Raw genomic sequence first — 19,595 nt, forward strand, 5'->3', positions numbered from 1 at the left:
TTGTTTCTATGATGGCTTGCTCTGTTTTATGTAGTTTGGTCCTGGTGAGTGTGACCAGGTTCCTAAACTCCTCCTCGCTTTTGTAGGGGTCTAGATCCTTATCCAGGGTGTTGATTTGTGTGTCGAGTGTGGATAATTCCTCTTTATGGTTGGTGATGATAAGGTTGATCAGTTGTTTGGAGCAGTTATGTAGAATGTGCTTCCATTGGGTCATGAAGTGTTGGTTATCTTGACTGTGTGATGGTGTTTTCTGTACTACTAGGCCTTTTGGTATGATGTCGTTGTCAGAGTACCATTGGAGTATGTGTGTGTCCCACCATAGTTTTGTTTCTCTGGTGATTAATTTCTCTAATTGTAGGTAAGTATGGCAAAATGTGTTGCTGTTGTTATGTAGTTTAACGCTGTGTTCTAGGTCACGGAGGAGAGTATTGGCCCTATCTAATCTTGTCTCTCTGATGTTGAAAATTCCCATGTGTGGATGTGATGTCGTTGGTACTATTGGGGTGTAGTGGGTGTATCTGTGTGTTCTCTGCTCAAGGACAGAGTGCGGCAGTTCTGGGTACTAATGAAGATAACTGCAAATGATGGGTTAGAACTGCGCTCTGCTGTATGGGCAGATGGGATGTGAGATGTATTGTTTGTGTCGGGGTGCTGCACCTTCCTAAAAGCAGGAGTACCGGGTCCTGTGTAACGATATAATGGGGTAGAGGGTGCGGAGGGTGCGCTCGCCCTATGGGTGTAATGCTGGAGTAATAGTGTGTTGTGGTCTTTTGTGTTCGATGTTGTTTGTGGAGTGATGGGGTGTAGGGAGGCAAGGGGGTCTAATGGACTGGAGGTGGTGGGTGAGGAAATGAAGACAGAGGCAGAAATGGGGGCCAAAGGGTTTATTGGGAAAAAACAGTACTAATCCTGTTTGGTCCCAGGCACCCAGGTGGGGTGAGCGATCCACTTGGGGGTGTGTGTGGGTGGAGACTGGGGAGGTGAGTGGACCCTTTTAGGGGGCTCCTTTCCGTGCAGTTCAATAGACCGGCACGTTACCCCTGCTGGACCTTTGGTCAACAGTCTTAGGATGTCTCGGGGGGAGGGGAGTGGTGGGTTGGCAGCGGGTCTGGCGGTTGTGGATGTACACCCTGGCGGCGTCCCGTTCAGGGGTATAAGTCTCGGAGTCACTTACCTACGGGTAGGATTTGTTGGTGAAAAAGGCTTGGGCTGCTGGTAGCTGGTGTTAGTTTCCTTTTGCAGATGCGGTGTTGGATGGCTGTTGCGGTGTCAGCGGTTGGAGGAAGCTCTGTGTGTGGTAGTGGCTTGCTGGTGCACTGTGGGGCTTGGTGCACCACGTTGCTGGCGTTCTGTTCCCGCTGCCTGGTGGGTGCCTGCTGGTGTGGATCGCTTAGGGATTGCTGCTGGACGAACAGCTGTGAGTGGAGCTGGTGTTGGTTGCTCCCAGGGGGCGGTGCGTGGTCGCCTGGGTCTAGCAGGTGGAGTGGTGATCAAGAGGGGTGCGAAGGGCTTTGCTAGGTGTGATGCCCAGCGCGGCCCTGCGGGTGGTGGGTAGAGAGGGTTCTGGAAGCAGCAAGGCTCGACCGAGTTCTCCGCAGGAATGAAGAGCTCTGGTGTAAGCTGGCTGTGGTGTCAGAATGTAGGGGGTCTCCAACGCGTTTCGGCAGGGGCTCTGCCTTCTTCAAGGAGGTAAGAAGTGTGGCTATGCATGTGTGAGGTTTAAATGTGGAACTTCCGGGTTCTGTGTTTGTCAGGTGGTGGAGATGACCAATCAGGGCTAAGAGTGGGTGTGGCCCATGTATCTGATAGGTCGTGGGTGATTGTGCGAGGCTAAGCCTGTGGTTGGGTGATAACGTCACGTGGTTTGGGCAGCCAATGGTTTACTGTGCAGCTGTGGTTGTGTTAGCTGGAGCTCGTGTCTGGGTGCATATGTGGCTGCTATGGGGATTGTGACCGGCTGTGAATGGTCAGCGGCGGTCATGTGGTGTCGGCAGCCAATCGTGTGCTCTGCTGGTGTGGGTGTGTATGCTGGGGCTGGTGTGCTTTAATGCATTATGCAGCTGCTATGGGGATCGAGACCGGGTGCGGTTGGTTGGAGGTGGTCACGTGGTTCTGGCAGCCAATCTTATGCTGTGTAGGGTTTCCGTATGTTTACATGGGTTAAGGTGACAGCTGGCTCTGGCGTGCGTTGGGCGGAGGAGGTATGCGGAGTGTTTTGTGCTGTGTGGAGGATTTAATGAGCGGGCAGGGGCATGTGGCGAGTAGGGTGGGGGTCAAGGGCACCGGGGTGTGTAAGGCAATTATTGTGGAGGTGGGGATGTGAAACAGCATTGTCGTGGTAGTTTAGTCCCGTGGTGCAGGCGACCAAACGTGTGTGTGTGGGGGGGGTGATTATGAGGGTGATGGTTGGTGGCTCGGGTGACCGCAGGGGTCCGGGGAGGTGTGGATGGGCATCTCTCCGGGGATGGTGGCTAGGTGATCGGGCAGGAGGAGATGGAATAAGACTGGTGCGTGTGGCATGTGTCAAGCTGGCAGTGCTGTAGTGGACATTCCTGTTATGTGTATAATGGTGTCTAGATGATGGCCGCGTGTAGTGGGAGGGTGGGAGTAGTGGTTAGTATCGCTAACCTGTATGATGTGTGGAATGCCAGGGTTGTGTAAGTATATATGTGGTGTGGCCAAGTGGTTAAATCGACTGACACGGGGAAGTGTGTGTCAACGTGTGGCGAGGAGGAGTAAGGTTGGTGTGTTGACTAATAGGTTCTTAGTGTGTGGAATGTGTTTGGTGCAGTAGTGTGTAAATGGTCTTGTTGTGGAGAGGGGGGGGAAGGGGTGCCGTCTTGGGGTGGTGTGGTCACTATAGAGGCAGGAATGTGTGTGGGGGCTGGGATAAAATGTAGCGTGAGGGGGGGTAGGGGGCAGGTGTGTGTTCATGTTACGGATCGGTGATGTGTGTCAGACAGGAGCCATAGCAACATAGAGAAGCGGGGGGCGGGGTGTGTCTTAAATGTGTGTGGCAGTGGGGTGTAATGGGTGCTTAATGTGCTGGGCGATGAGGTGAGGGGGACGGGGGTGGCTCGGATGAGGTCGTGACTAGGTGTATAAGTGTGAGGGCCGCTGTCTGTTGTGTCCGGGGGAATCCGTTTGGGATGTGGGTGGGGGTGTTGGAATTGGTGGTGCGGGCGATATAAAGGGTATGGGGGTGGTAGTGATCAAGGTGTCAGGGTGTGTATGTGTTAGGGCAGGGTTGGTTGGGGAAGGGGATGTCAAGGTAACGGTGATGCGGGGGGTGAATGGGGATCACTGATTCTGGGTGTCAGCATTTGAAGGTGAGTATGGCTTGATGGGGGCGGTAGGGGGAGGTGGTAGATGATTTAGTGGAGGGGGGTTTGGATGGTCAGAGGGTGGAAGGTCGGATTGTCTTGACATTTTAAGAGGTTGAGTACGCGGGGTTGCGTGGGGATCGGTGTTGTTAATGTGTCAAGTATATGGTGGCCGTGTTCATTTGGAGATGACTGATTTAATCTCGTTATCGATGTTTAGTCCTTTGGGTGCTAGTGTTTTGAGGGTGAAGATCCACCGGAGTTCTTCCTTGTTTAGGGTCTTGGTGTGGTCCCCTCCCCTCCAGTTTTTCTTGATGTGTTTAATGCCTGTGAATCTGATACCTGTCGTGTTGCTATGGTGGTGTTCTTGGAAGTGTATCGTTATGCTGTGGTTGTCTGTCTGTTTCGTGATGTTTCTGAGGTGTTCTTGGATCCTGGTTTTAAGTGGTCTGGTGGTTCTGCCGATGTATTGTTGGTTGCAGGGGCATTGTATAAGATATATGACGTTCGTGGTGTTGCATGTTATGTGTTCCTGTATTTTGTATGTTTCTCCTGTCTGTGTTGATGTGAATGATGTGGTGGGTCTGGTGCTGCGATATTTCAAGGTGGTACAGTTGGTGCACGTACCGCAGTGGAAAAAACCTTGTGTGGGTCTAGAGTTGTCCAGGGTAGTTTGTGAATGTTGCAGGGGTGGGATGTGATTGCGTACCAGTTGGTTCTGTATGTTGGGGGCTTTCCTGTAGATGACTTTTGGTTTGCTGGGTAAGATGTCGATGAGTTGTTCGTCTTGTAGTAGTAGGTGCCAATGTTTGTTCACGATGCGTTTTATGCTGTTTGCATGTGTGTTGTATTGCGTGATAAATGGGATGTTGTTCTGTATATCTTGTGGTTTTTGTTTGTAGTCAAGAAGTGGCTGTCTGTCTTCTTTACCTATTTGTATGAGGGTGCGTTCTAACTTGTCTGGTTTGTATGCTTTGTCCAAAAATTGTTTTTTGAGGGTGTTGGCTTGTTCCTTGTAGTCTGTGAGTCTTGTGCAGTTGCGTCTAATGCGTTTGAATTGTCCTGTGGGGATATTGTCAAGCCAGGTGGGGTGGTGACCACTGGTGGATAGGATGTAGCTGTTGACGTCCACTGGTTTTTGGTAGGTTCTGGTATGTATCTGTTGGTTTTCAATGAAGACTTCCAAGTCGAGGAAGTTGACTGATGTCTGGCTGTAGTGTGTCGTGAAATGGAGGTTTCTATCGTTATCATTGATGTACTTGATGAAGTCAAGTAATGTGTTGAGGGGGCCTTTCCAGATGCAGAGGACGTCATCGATGTACCTCGTCCATAGGACCAAGTTCGCGTCCCAGCCATGGCCCGTCCATATGTGGGAGTCTTCCCAGCTACTCATGAACAGGTTCGCATAGCTGGGCGTGAACTTCGTCCCCATGGCGGTGCCCGTCCTCTGCAGGAAAAACTCCCCATTGAACCAGAAATAGTTATGTGAAAGGATGTAGTCAATGCCTTGTAGAATGAAGGATAATTGGTCTGGTTCCAGTGAATCATCGTGTTTGAGGTGTTCGTTGATGCTGTCGAGTCCTTGTGTGTGATTGATTACAGTGTAGAGTGATGTAACATCGCTGGTGACCAGCCAGTGGTCATCACCCCATGTTATGTTGTCGAGGATTTTGAGTACATGGGTGGTGTCCTGGAGGTGTGATCGTTGGCGTTTGACGTGTGGTTGCAGGAAATGGTCAATGTATTGTGAGAGGTTGCTTGATATGGAATTGATGCCGGATATGATTGGTCTGCCTGGTGGATTGGTGATGCTTTTGTGTATTTTCGGGAGATAGTAGAAAACTGGAATGATGGGGTTGGAGTTGTATATGAAGTTGTATTCGTGTTCAAGATACCTTTGTCTAGTCCGTTTTGGAGTATGTGTTTGAGTGTCATGTTAAAGTTATGTGTGGGATCTGTCCTAAGGGTCTCGTATGTGTTTGTGTCTTGTAGTATGCGTAGGGATTCTGTGATGTAATCGGTTTTGTTCAAGAGTACTATTCCCCCTCCCTTATCAGCTGGTTTAATTATGAGGTTGGTGTCAGTTTTGAGTTCTTTGAGTGCACTGCGTTCGCCTGCCGTGAGGTTAGGGTTGCGGTGTTTGATTCGGGTGTCAAGTTTGTTCATGTCTTCCGTTACCATGTGTTCGAAGGTGTTGATGAAATGTCCTTTAAGATGGCTGGGGAAGAATTTGGAAGGTGGTCTTAGTGTTGTGTGCTTGAATTTGTCAGGGTTGGTTTCTGAGGTGGTTTTGTTGGATAGGAAGTACTTTTTTAAGGTTAGTTTGCGGACAAATCTGTTGATGTCTAGGTAGGTTTCGAATTTGTTAAGGTGGTTGTTGGGTGCGAACTTGAGGCCTTTGTTGAGGAGAATGATGTCTTTTGGTGTGAGGATGCGTGAGCTGAGGTTGAAGATGCCATTGTTGTCGGGTGTTGGGGGGTCGGTGGGTGTTTGGGATCTGGTCGGGTGTCCGCCTCTGCATCCACGTCTCGTTGGTCTAGTTTTCACTTTATGCTGTGTGGGTGTATGATTAGTGATGGTTATAGGCAGGTGCGGCTGCCTGACTCCAAATCTAAAAAATGATTGGACCATTGTTCTTCTGTGTTTGTGGGTGTACATCTTGCTGGTGGTGAGGTGGTGGTGAGGTGTGTTGATAGTGTGTGTTTTGGATTGTCCTGTGTGGTGGTGAGTGCAGAGGTGTCTCTGAGAGTGTTGACCCACCCTTGTCTCAGGGAGTTTCTGGCTAGGTCTTCGTATTGTTCAGAGTCCGATGGGTCTTCTATCTCGTGTATGCTGAAGGATGTGTCTATGTCGGAGTCTAGTTCCTGGACGTCTGTGTAGTCTATGTGTGTAGGTTGGGTGTTTGTCGGGTTGTGGTTCTTGTGGACTTTGGACATATATTGTTGGTAGGTAAGTTCTAATTTCTTGTAGATGGGTGTATCTGGGGGGTCGGTGCTGCGTCCTTGTGGTCTCCCTGTTCGGGGGTTGTGTTTTGGTTGTGATTTTGTGTCTGTCTGTGTCTTGTTCCCGACACAAACAATACATCTCACATCCCACCTGCCCATACAGCAGAGCGCAGGTCTAACCCATCATTTATAATTGAAGTTTACATTTATCATTGCACAATTTTCTAGTACAATTATTGTGATGTGAATCATTGTCTTAATCACCATGCATTAAAAGGACACTCCACTTATTTTTACATTTATATGTCCCAAATTTATAGTAATATAGTAACCTAATTTTTAAGCAAATGTAGTGTTAGCCTATGCTTTTTTTTTGACGATTGATACAATAAAGATCATTCATACACCAGAAGAGGTCTATACTGTACATGTGTATACTGTATATTATGAGAGGGGTAAGGCAGGGTGTGTGTATTTTATATATATATATATATATATATATATATGTACATGTTTGCTCTAATAGCAAAGTATTTTACAATAGATAACATCTGATCGGCTCCTGGCGCACTATTCTATTTTAATCCTCAGTCCTATTTGATCCTTGGCCCCATATTATATTAATTATGCCTTCTTCTGTGTACGAGACATTTTCTAAATCCGTTAGTGAATTAACCTTCCACACCTCCGCTGATTTCCTGCTGTTCCGTCTGCATATATTAAATGTCACCAACACTACATGCATACTTAAATGTATGTCAAATTAACTTCATTTATAGAAAGGGCCTGAAAGTGCTGTGTCTAGAATATAAATCATTATACAGTTCCTAAATACTTCAATGGAAATCACAGCTAAAATACCAGTTGCTCCTCATTTTGTTACAATCACACTTAAATTGCCTTACATGTAGTTATTTTGGAAACCTTAATTACTTATACTAAATTATAGTGTATTTTGGCCCCAAATCACCAACAAATGAAACAGACAGGATGTGCATAATTGGAAACTTTTGGGCAGAGAATGATACCTGCCGTAGCTGAGAGCGGGATATCGTTACAGATGAAAGGGCTAGAGAGCTTGCCAATGTGCATGCTACTCCATGCCCGTCTTGGCCACGCCCCCCATGTCCATTCTATCTTAATTGTTCCTGCCAACAAAATGCCAGTGTGTGTCCATTTAAGAAATACGTACATTCAGGAGATAGGTATCTAGATTTGACAGGACACCCAGATCAGCTTTCAGTCAAAGTGCAGATGTTAAGGTGGAAAACATGGTAATGTTTAATTATTCAGCAAATAAAAGTGTTTAGAGCAGTGGTTCCCAAACTGTGCGTCGTGGCGCCCTGGGGTGCCTCGGGATACTTGCAGGGTGCCTCAGGTTGGTGGTCCAGCACCAAATCAAATTATTTATGGTCAATGTAATGTAAATATGTAGACAAACAGAAGTGCAGACCTGTCCCCCACCACATAACTGTACCTAAGGAACATAGGTAAGCACAATTTACTTCACTTTACTACATTTTTTTATGAATTTCTCAATAACATACGTTTGGCATAGGGGTGCCGGGAAAGTAATGCTGATACTCTAGGGCGCCGTGATTCAAAAAAGTTTGGGAACCACTGTTCTAGAGTATTTTAGGGTGTATTAAAGTGCCTCTATAGTGACAATAATTATTATATACAAGTTGCAAAATTTTGGGGGAAAAACAATTATAACTCCAATCTGCTAGTTCAAAAAACCCTTTTCGATCAATACAGCACCCCAACATACATGTGCCACATCATTTACCCATCACCTGAAAAATGACACGTCTTTATTGCTCATATTTTTCAATTTAAAACCCCCCTAAGTACATTATTATTCATTCAGAGGGGTGTCCCAGAGGTACTGCACTGTGGGCCTGATTCACAGCCAGATGCTCTGAAAGAGAGCTCGCTCTGAATTAGGGCGTTTTTTGGGGTTTTTTTGGAGCGGCCTCCACAGCTTTTGCGAGCATCGCGACCATTGGGCTTGCGACGAGACCCTTGTGGTAGGGTCTCGTGGCCGCAAGCCCCAGAGAGCTCTCTCACTGACATCACTGGTGATGTCAGTGGGGCCGCCCACAAAAGGCAGGCGTTCGCATGGGAACGCCTCCGTTTGTGAAGCCACGCCTCCAAAACGGTGCGAGCTGTCGATCAAAATCGATAGCCGTCCCCTTTTGGCGCGAGACCCGGAGCGTCGGAGCGCCCGTCGCTAGCCGGGTCTCGCGCATGCGCATGTCGGAGCCGGCTCCGGCGTGCGCATGCGCAGTGGCCTAACATCGACCCACTCGCAAGCACATAGCGCTTGCAAGCGGGTCTGAATCAGGCCCGGTGTCCCAACATTTTTGCCTTAAAATAAGGATGTTTCCCTACTTTTCACTTACTTTGGAGCCACAAACTAAAATCTGCATCAGCTCCATTGAGACCCGTGTGAACTTAACGCATATTTCTTACTGAATAGCAAAAAGTCACAGCCGCAGGTTTTTAAACTGCATTAAACAATTTTCGGCTAACGTGGCTAATTGAATCGGCCCCATAATGTTAATTTGTGCACCAATATATGGATGTAGCAATAAATTTGGATTGTTTGTTCACACGTCATAAAGCATGTGCCAATTTAGGGCGAAAAGCCGTTTTTGGTGGAAGCTTTTCGCAGATGACGTCATTTTCGCATGTTTTGATTTTACTCCGTATTCAATTTGAAAGACTTTACGCGTAGGCGGAAAGTCGATGCAGTGTAATAGGCGGAAAAGTTTCGCCTATGAATAGCAGGCGGAAAAAAGTGCAGAATTGGGGTTTTGGGGTGCAACGTTGCGGGAACCCCCGTGCAGCCTTCAGACACTCTCCAAAGGTAAACTGTGTCAAAAATTTTGTAAACAAACACTTAAGGACACCCTAAAAAATCACTTTGATTTTTGGGGCGAAAAAAAAAAATGGGGGACAAAGATAAAAACTAGCGAACTCGACTCTGGGGGTTCCCCAAGTATGCCCCAAGTGTTTTTTTCATTGAAGGTGCTTGCGGCAGGTGGGTTTTACATGATTTTTTCAACTTAACTTTAGCAACTTTAAAATATGCTGACCCCCATTTTCAAGTACCCCAAATTTGCTGGGATAAATTATTTAAAAAAAAAAAAAACCTTCTGAATACTATTCTTCACTACTTATACAAAAATGCTATTTAGCAGCTATTGAGCCCCTTTAAAAACACCAAATACCTTCAGCAAGCTAAATCGGGGGGTACCATAGAGAACCCCCATGTCAGAGCATCTTTTGGGGGGTGTCAGGCTGATTTCTCCAAAACTGACAGTACTTTCCGCCTGTTGAAGTTTTGCCGGGTCCCGTTTTCGCCTACTTTCAAATTTATTACGGCGATAAGCGGGCACACGTGCGCGATACTTTTCCACCTGCAAAATACACGATGTAGGTGAAAAGTCTGGGAGGCGAAAAAGTATCGCGGCTCAGCTCAAATTGAATACGGGCCATAATCTGATAATATGATGCAGCCACTGACTGTGATAGGCGATATTGTGCACGGTTTCGCATATACGCCATTTATTTCATGTGCAATAGTGAATTGCACATCTGGGAGAGAACTTTTTAAACCAATGTCCCCTTTGCGATATAGTTTTGTCATAGGCATATTGGCTTGTCTAGATATGATCTATTTCTTTAGCGTTCACAATATTGTCTATTCCGGCACCATATACTGTACAAGATTTAGATATTTTTAACCAATGATAAGTTTTATTTTACCTGCATTGATTTCTCTTTCTAAAATCTGTGCTCTGAGGACAAGAACTTTAGCCTGTTATACCGGCATTGTTTTCCTCTCAGCACTTATCACCTTATCAAAATGATTTTTTTTCATACTAACATATACTTTACCAGCTTCCCGACTGTCTAATCCCGACAGGGGTCTAATGACAGGCGTCGAGATCCCAACGCCTGTCATTTTAGCTACGCTGGGAGACCGACGCCCGGCATACCGATCAAAGGTATGCCGGGCGGCGGGCGCGGACAGCCGCGGGGGAGGAAGGGTTAAGTTAAGGTCTCCCGGGGGAGACTTAGGTTAGGCATCCGCCACCTGGGAGGGTTAGGCTAGGGGGAGGGAGGTTAGGTTAGGCACCCATACGCGCATGCAGGGGGGGTTTCTGAGTACCTAGAAACCCCCCCCTGACCCCCGCTCCATCGCCGCACAGCTAACCCCCCTGGAGACTTAGGTTTAGGCTGCGGAGAAGGCGGGGTTAGGGTTAGGCACTTGGGGGGGAGGTTAGGGTTAGGCACCCCTAAGGGAGGGTTAGGGGGGGTTAGGTTAGTGAATATAGAAAATTCTTACCTGTCGGGATCTTCACTGCCGGTGTTCCAGCGTTGGGATTCGAACATGTGTCCGGCGATATTTCATACCGATCCCCTTTACCGACATCCCGTCATATTTCAGTTAGTGAGGTAAATATTGGGGAAAATGTATGAAAATGTCTATCGAATTACAAAGTTGTATGAGGGACCTGGACTTCTGCACTGTCAGACCAGGGTCTTGCATTGATCTGGGATTGGATGCATTCTTAAGGCTTGGTAGAGAAATGATTTATTATCCTTTACATTAATGTTATAAAGTAGCAGATAATGCACATTTGGTTACAAAATTATTGGCTGAACACTTCCTGCTGTAGCCCAGGCTGTTCATACGGAACTCAGAGCAGTGAGTGTGGGTGTCATGAGTGGGGCTCAGCTGGCATACAGTAGTTATTCATTTCAATGTTTAATATGTCATTAATGGAAAGTATTTGGCCTGTTCCTGTAATAATATCTCTACGGACAAAATGATAACTTTATTCTTAAAATAATATTTGTTGTGCAGCTTGTTTTTTTTAGTCAGTGTAATTATAGTTTAGGCCAATTGTTGAGATGGGGTTTTTTTGCTAATAGTCAATAAGCTGTAATTAGTGCCGCCATTGTGGGGTAATAGAAAGTTTTTTCCTGTTGTGTTTTTATGCGGGCATATTCGCCTGTATTCTCGCAGCGGTGCTGGCTCGCAGTCTATTACATTTAGCCCCAGGTGTAAAGGGCTAAGGAGTCTATTTACTAAGCAGTGTTAGGAGAGTGAAAAGTGATAAGAAAGTGATAAGGTGCTAGCCATTCGGCTCCCAACTGTCATTTTTTAAACACAGCCTGTGAGATGACAGTTGGGAGCTGATTGGCTGGCACCTTATCACTTTCTTATCACTTTTCACTCTGTCTCCTAACACCGCTTAGTAAATAGACCCCTTAGTCAGTGTTGAGGTCACTCCTCTGATGATTGACACAGTTTGATTATTACAGCAGACAGGGGGGCCCAAATTCAGGGCTCTGCTCTGAGGCCTAAGGTAAGTATAAATTAAGATTCTAGTTTATGGATTGTTGACGAAATCAATAGCAGCTCTCAAATGAATGGGCGGACAGTGAGCCCTAAAGTATCTCTGCCGAAATATTTGGCTCTTGCTTCTTGTAGACCAGGTAGTAATTTGGCCACTCCAGTCATTTCATGGGAGTTACTCATTTTCGTTAGGCTCATAGGCTTGGACTCAAGCGGACGTCTAGCGTCATCATGGATATACAGATTTGTTGGAGCAGGTTTGTATTTTACGTTGCTGAAATACTCAAAAATAAATATATTTCATGTTTGCCTGAAGCAGCTGGCTTTGATCTATTGTTGTGTGTTTTTTCCCTGTTATTATTTTATATAGAAATGTGCTGACTTTATCGCACTAAACGGACAATAAAATAACTTTTCATTTTTCGTAGCAACAAAGGTAGTCGCAAAAAACACTGAAAACATGTTTGGGAACAGCAATCAGCGCGGCCAGTCCTGCCAGCGGCCACAACCTCCTGCCACGAGGTCCAAGAAAAAGCTGCGTATGATTAACTGGACAGTGCATTTCTTTCTCACTAGGTGAAAGATATGGTGGCTCAGCATACAAAAGAGTGGTCAGACTTAATTAGCACCCAGAGCGCCGAAGAGCAGGAACTTCGAGACCTACATATAAGTCAGCAGTGTGACCTCCTCAAAAAACTCCTGATCTCTGTCCAGGAACAACAGACTCAGCAGCTGAAACTCTCCCATGACCGGTGAGTAAACGTAACCATTTGCCGTCCTATCATTGTGCCATTTAAAACCTCCAACTACTTAGAGGTTAGCTCAGTGATGGACAAATGATGGCCCCCCGAGCCTGCACTTGTGGCCCCCAGTTCCTACCTGCTTTGCTATCATATTTGTTTATTATAGCATGTAATGCTCAATTTTAAATTCTTGCTGGCAAGCTATTACAGATAGGTACTAAAGAGAAGTTATTGGAACAAATGGGGCGCAAATCTAATAATAGCAGCTCCAAAAAATTCTACCTTGTCTTGCCCAAATACAAGAAAATTAGACATATACAGTTTGAAATATAGTGTTCTTAGAGCGTTTATAATATAAATAATATATACTCATAAAAGTCCTTTTTAGCTTGTCACTTTCTTAAGACGTTTCCTCTTCAGACAATGCGTATACATAAAATAGAAGAAGGGACTAAAAGCACATCTGTGTAGAATTGTTTCCAAAGTTCATATATATTATCATACACAAAAACTCTTGTGGAAAATTAATTTTTTTTCTCTATGATTTTCTAAGATATAGCGACGTACCACACTCACATATAGGGCTTTATTCAGAGGCGGCCGTACAGTCTACGTCCGCACGGCTGCCTCGATGTTTGTCTAGTGCACATGAGCACGAGGGAGCCGGCTCCTTCGTGCGCATGCGTGAGACTCGCTACGACCGACAGCGCCGGTCGTAGCGGGTCTCTTTCCAAAGGGGGCGAGCTGTCGATGTTGATTGACAGCTCGCCCGTTTGGAAGGCGGGCCGGGGGGGTGGTAGCCCAAACGGAGGCGTTCCCATGGGAACGCCTGCCGTTTGGGGGAGGCCCCACTGACATCACTAGTGATGTCAGTGGAGAGCTTCCGGCTCTGACAGAGCCAGAAGCTCTCCGGGGCTTACGACAAGTGAGACCCTACCCTATCAATGACCATCGCGACCATCACCCTAGCGGTAATAGAGCTGTGGGTGTTAACCCACAGCCTAACGACCGAAACAGAGGCGGCCGGTCAGGATGCAAGCGGCCGCCCAGTTTCTGAGCGACCGCTTGCATCCTCCGACCGCCTGTGAATGAGGGCCATAGTCATTATGGTAGAAATCCTAAAAAGGTATCTTTTTTTAAATCATCTCAGACATAGTGTAAAACTTCAACATAAGGCCAGAGAAAAGGGTTAGACGTACCCTACTCACTTATACAGTAGAGAGAAATGTTGAACATGCACCCAACTCACTTGTAACAAGTGCAAATAAAGCACGTCAAGGTTTCATCCAAAGATCCTCAGTGTGCATCCAATATAAGCCAGCAACTGATTTTCAGTATTTAATATAAATACACAAATAACACACACGGTCAAAAATAAAGACATAAAATATATGCACACAGTCCAGAGGGAGGGGAAAAATCAAATTTTCCAGGTACAGCTGTTATCAAGGATATAGTTTCAAAAAGAACCATCCGGAACAGCCTCCAAAAATATACCCAAGTACCTTACTGGAAGTGCGATATTTCACTGCCCCCAATGTCCTCCTAATGGTGCAGTATGCCTCTCACAACCAACACGTTTGATCTGTAATCTTTCTCAAGGTCCAATGAGAGGTGCACCTTACCTGTCTATTATACTGGAGCTATTTTACATTACTCCGGTTACATGATCCAACCGGATGTGATGTCAATCCCGTTATCCGGTGAATGAGAATGTTTTCAAACTAATTAAATATAGTGTATCAAAATCCCCTCTAACGGAGCTATATGCGCCAACCCTGGGAACAGTGGTTTGGCACACAGCCCGTGGGGAGATCCAAAGTGATGATCGTGCACCTCACCGGAAGTGCGTCACGTACCGGACCTACCAGGATCGCGTTCCATTTCAGTGGAACGCAAGCTGGAAGTCTAATTACTATTGCTGGTATGTCACATACAGCAAGTTCCAAAATGCGTTCCAATCTCCTGGAACGCATATTTAGGATTAAGTGTTGATAGTTCCGCAAATAAACTGTTCGGGCATGATTGGAGGGGTCTTAAATGTATATATCGTATGTGTTCCAGTCTCACATACTTATGGTAAAATCAACATGCTAAAATTTCAATGTAAAAACCACTTTAGCTCCAAATCGGCACAGATTATCGATTATCGGCGCAAGACTCGTTCTGTGAATGTGCAGAATGGATCCTGCGTGATTGCAGGCAGCCCCTGCTATGCTCTACCTAACTGGCAGGCAGAGGCGTTTATGGGGTGGTGCGGGGGCGGGGACAGACGGCATTCCCAGAAAACGGGGGGCTGCTTATGGGGGTTTGCAATGCCGTCCTCTGCTGAATCAGCCTAATTGTGGGCATTATTAGGGCAATTTTTTTATGTGTGCATTGTTTTTATTTGATGTGTGCATTTTTATGGGTGCTATTATTTACAAATAGCACCAATAATAATTTCCACCTCAAATAATAACCCAATAATTATGAACCAAGAACACTTGACTTACCTGACAAGTCTTCATTCTTGCTCTGTGACCGCATGGGTTAACCGCTCTGTGACTGCTGGGCTGACTGCTGCCATTCGCTATAAGGTTGGTTCAGCCTTCTAACTGGTTGCTTTTTTAAACGCAATCTCGCAGAAAAACAGGTGGCTCTTTGAAACCAGAACCTATTGCATAATCCCCTGCCACTGATCTGCAGAGCGGTTTCATAGGCTCCTCACAGCGCACAGGTGACTTCATGATGTCACCTACGTGCTACACCACTGGAGACTGGGCTTCTGAAGGGGATGCAGTTAGGAAGCTGACGGTCGAAATGCCGACCGCCGGCTTCCCGACTGTCTAATCCCGGCAGGGGTCTAATGACAGGCGTCATTTTACCTAAGCTGGGAGCCGCAGGGGGGGTGGGTTAGGGGATCCCGGGGGGGACTTAGGGTTAGGCACCCCTTGGGAGGGTTAGGCTAGGGGAAGGGGGTGTTAGGGTTAGGCACCCTCGGGCCGGAGGTTAGGGTTAGACACCCATAAGGGAGGGTTAGGGGGGGTTAGGTTAGTAAATACTTACCTGTCGGGATCTTCACTGCCGGTCCTCTAGCGTCGGGATTTGAACCACCGGACATGCATCCGGTGGTATGCCATACCGATCCCTTCTGAAGCCCCAGAAGCCGTCATTGGTTTGTTAGTGGTTAGGGGTTGTTAAGTTGGTCTCAGTCTACTGGTGAAAACACTACGAGCTACTGGTAGGCCAGGTCTGTTGTAGAGTATGGCTTTTACTGGATATCTTTTTGTCTCCTAAATGCTGTGTGCTTGTTTATTCACAGAGAGAGCAAGGAGATGAGGGCGAATCAAGCTAAAATATCCATGGAGAACAGCAAAGCCATAAGCCACGATAAATCTATCAAAAATAAAGCTGAACGTGAAAGGTACAAGCTTTCATCTATAAACAGCAGGACACAGATGATGGGTTGCTTTTGGAGGATATTGGTTCATATCCTTGCAAGCTAAAATTTTGGTCATAATTGAATTGCAGTTGATGTTCGGTGACCTAAAGATCAGAAAAACAAAAATATTAGAGTGTAATGCATTATATGTATATATATATATATATATATATATGTCTGCCGGCATCCACTCCAGTTATATAACTTAAACCACGTAATGGAATTTTTGGAATATTACATTTGGTTACGTCTGTGTCTTCTACATGACAAGTTGTGATAAGACCAGAAAATGCAATTAATTAATGTTATGTTTGCCACAGAGAGAAAGAAGGATGATTAGATCTGTGGCTGCCACATTTGCTTTCACATCAATTCATATCTGATTGAACCAGTTTTGATTGGACAGAACAATACTGTCTGGCCCACACACAGAGCAGTGACATTAAACAACTAAATTGGCTGATTAGAGTGGTGACCTCGGAATATTCATCAGGGGGTCAGTTTTACAATCCATACAGCAGATAATATGGCACCTTGAGTGTTCCTAATCTTTCTATGGGGGCAACTGGGAAGGTGCATATCCCATCCCTAGTACGAAGCATTTGTTCTATAATTAGTATTTATACATATAAAGTCATCAGGTTATGTAGCACTGTAAAGAGAATATATGTCATTCATATCAGTCTCTGCCTCATTGGAGCTTACAGTCTAAATTTCCTAATATACAATTGCACACACGAGTGTATAGCATATGGTAAAACACACATGCCCATGCTATGGGTAACAGCTGTGGTTCTGATGTGCAGTTTTGTATAGCAAGTCTCTCCCCCTGCAGTGTTATATAATGTATACAGCCAAGACTGATACCGCAAACACCCTGCACGACCCATACCAGCATTTGCCAGAGTGTATCACAGAGGCATTGTAGCACTGCTGGTAATGGTTATGCAGCATGCCTCATTGTGTTACTACGATGTGCCTTTTGCCTCCGGAATTCATTTTCTTGTTATATTTTGCAGGCGAGTGAGGGAATTAAACAGCAGCAACACAAAGAAATTCCTGGAAGAGAGGAAAAGAGTAAGTAGGAGTGAGTCACAGTCCTCCCCTGCATGGGAGAGTCATGTTGTGCTGCCTCTGCATCACTTGAGCCATCTTGTAGCTCATTCCTCCTACACCTACACTTTATATGCAGCTGGGTGGTACAGAACCTGCAGAAGATACAGTATACGTTTACAAAGGTCTTTGGGGGAGATGTATTAAACCATAGCAACCAGATATATTGTCCATAGCAACCAGTCAGGTTCTAACTGTCATTTCATAGATGGTGCTAGATAAGTGATAGCTAGTAGCTGATTGGTTGCTATGGGCAACTTCTCAACTGTATCTCTCTCGAAGGTGTGAAACATCTCCCTTTTTATGAGAACTGGTGCATCCAATCACACATTTGCTATCATTTTCTATACTCAAGTATAAGAGAAGAATTCATTTCCGAGAGATGTTCTTGAAGTTTCATCGGTGGCGGTTGGAATACCGGCATCACATGGCCATAAATATGGCCAATTTTCCCTCGCCCCCCATAGAGGTGCATAACAAAATCAGTAATGCTAGGCTACTGTAATTCCTGGGAATGTATGCAGCCGATGTGCATCGGCACTTCGCTGAGAATTGTATTCCCCCTAAAATTGTCACATGGAATTTCAGTGGTTGCTAGGGGTTACAGCACCTTATCCCATATACCATTTTTCACAATCGTTCCTCGTAAAAAATGCGGAGATGGTTCCATGCAGCTTGAAATGCGCTAATGGGAAAAGCACACCTGCGCACATAAAAAGCATTTCCAGATTTTCCCATGATCCTTGTAATTTGTTAAAGTATTGCAGAAGTACATTCATTACTGAATATTAACTTGGATCTCTCCTTGCGAGCTAAAAGTCCCTGATATAGTAGTTACCAATGTATCCTGCTAGATTCCTGCTGAATATCAGCTTGTTTTTATTCTGTAACTAAGGCCAGATGTATTAAGTAGAGTAAAGGGTGGAGAAATTGACCAGTGAAGTTGCCCATAGCAACCAATCAGCTTTAAGGTAGCATTTATCAAGTACAGTACATCCAATAAAATGATAGATAGAAGGTTTCTACTAGAAGCTTATTGGTTTGCTTTGGGCAACCTCTCTATTGGTCAGTCTCGCCTCTGGTTGCTCTGCCTGATACCTTACGCTTTTATTGTCCTTTTTACACTCATTTGCTTTTGCTACTTGTCTGAGTCTATGGAATTCTCAGCAGAAGGACAGATTCAATAGTCTTTATAGTAGGTTAAGGAGATTGGTTTTGGCCAATGTAGCTTTAAGAATAGCAATGTTCGTATAGCATCAAGAAAACTACTGTACGTATTACACTGAATTTACCATAAGGCTCTCAATGCCTTTGCTGAGTGTCACCGAAGAGAGTGAGAGAGGCGCCTGTATGTCAGATTCCGCTTGATCAAATAGCTCTACGTACTCATTTTAGTTATTACTTCTTCCTGGAAGTGGCAAACAGGTAGGAAAAACAATTCCAAAATAGAATCCCCTTTCTAGTTCAAGTTGATCGTTATGAGAAGTATAACAAATGTGTAATATTTTGGCAAATGCTTTTGATTTCCAGTAAATGTATTCCATATGAAGGAGACACAGGGAAACACTGAAATAGGGAATATTGTCAGATCCGGGTGTGCCAGTGCTCACTGAGGCAAATATGTATGTGACCCCTTTTCACTTTTGGAAAGCAAACCAAAGGGTATCAATAATATATAATACATAGCTAAGAAAACTCACTATCAAATTCGAATATTTCTAAAAGCATATAGACACCACCATCGTTGATGTTTTGTTGGAAAGATATTTCTTGGACCATTGATTAAGCCTTGATTACAAGTTTTTAGAAGTTCCACATCTTTTTTAATACTATGTCAAGCAACCCTATAGCAGGCAAGCAGGATGTTAGTCTCCTTAATAATATAAATGCTATGTACTAACTTCATAGTTGATGTACATAACAAGTCATTGTGAGTTTGCAATTTAATGATCCTACTGTTTAATTTTTTATTTTTCCTTTAGGTTTTTGCTTATCCTTATCCATTATGATGGTTCTTTACTGTTTGTGATGGAGGGTGTTCATATACGTCGTCACACCTTTCATCTTGGTTATTAAAAACTTTATTTTTGTTTAGTCCTCTCTGAAGTGAGTGCAGTGCTGGGAAGTTGTGTGCTGTGTTTCCATGGCCCACTGTGTTCCACCCTTTTCCATTGACCTCAGAATATGGGGTTATTGCAGGGTTTTACCCGGGAAGGACCTGGTTATGGCTCAGTGAATACGGGTATCCCGGGTCATCCAACTCGGGCCCCGTTTCCAGCATGGGTTGATCGGCTCTTGGAGATGATGCAATCTCCAAGTGCCGCCTTAAGAGTTCCACTGCACACGGGTGCAGTGTGAACGGCGCCGACCCCGTAATAACCTGTGTCAGTGCCACAGTGTGAAAGGGGCTGTCCCGGGTCTGACACAGTTTGGAACCATGGGCCTGATTCATCACAGATCGCAACTGCAACAGCGTACACAGATCGACCGATGGTGCGTACTGTGCATGCGTATGTACCGCAGGGCCCGTGCATGAGTTAGCATTGCGATCACCTACACAGATAGGAATCCATCGCAGAGCGAGTGACAGGCAGTGAGCGTTTGGGGGTGGTGACGGGGAAGTGGTTGGAGAACTGCAGGCGTGCCTGTCCGTTTGAACACCGCTACTTGGAT

At 45.4% G+C, this 19,595-nt stretch overlaps 1 protein-coding gene across 8 annotated transcripts in view; it reads left to right on the plus strand.

Annotated features, from left to right (window-relative positions):
- The window catches only part of PLCB4 (phospholipase C beta 4), a 335,768-nt gene that overhangs the window by 303,220 nt on the left and 12,953 nt on the right, over positions 1–19,595 (plus strand). For all 8 annotated transcript variants that reach the window (XM_088478044.1, XM_088478048.1, XM_088478046.1 and 5 more), the window contains 3 exons: positions 12,219–12,394; positions 15,690–15,791; positions 16,829–16,886. In XM_088478044.1, the coding sequence (XP_088334170.1) occupies positions 12,219–12,394; positions 15,690–15,791; positions 16,829–16,886 (336 nt within the window). The remainder of the gene's footprint in view (positions 1–12,218; positions 12,395–15,689; positions 15,792–16,828; positions 16,887–19,595) is intronic.

Source organism: Taudactylus pleione, unplaced genomic scaffold, assembly GCF_031769625.1.
Source record: "Taudactylus pleione unplaced genomic scaffold, aTauple2 ptg000206l, whole genome shotgun sequence".
Lineage (NCBI taxonomy): Eukaryota > Metazoa > Chordata > Amphibia > Anura > Myobatrachidae > Taudactylus > Taudactylus pleione.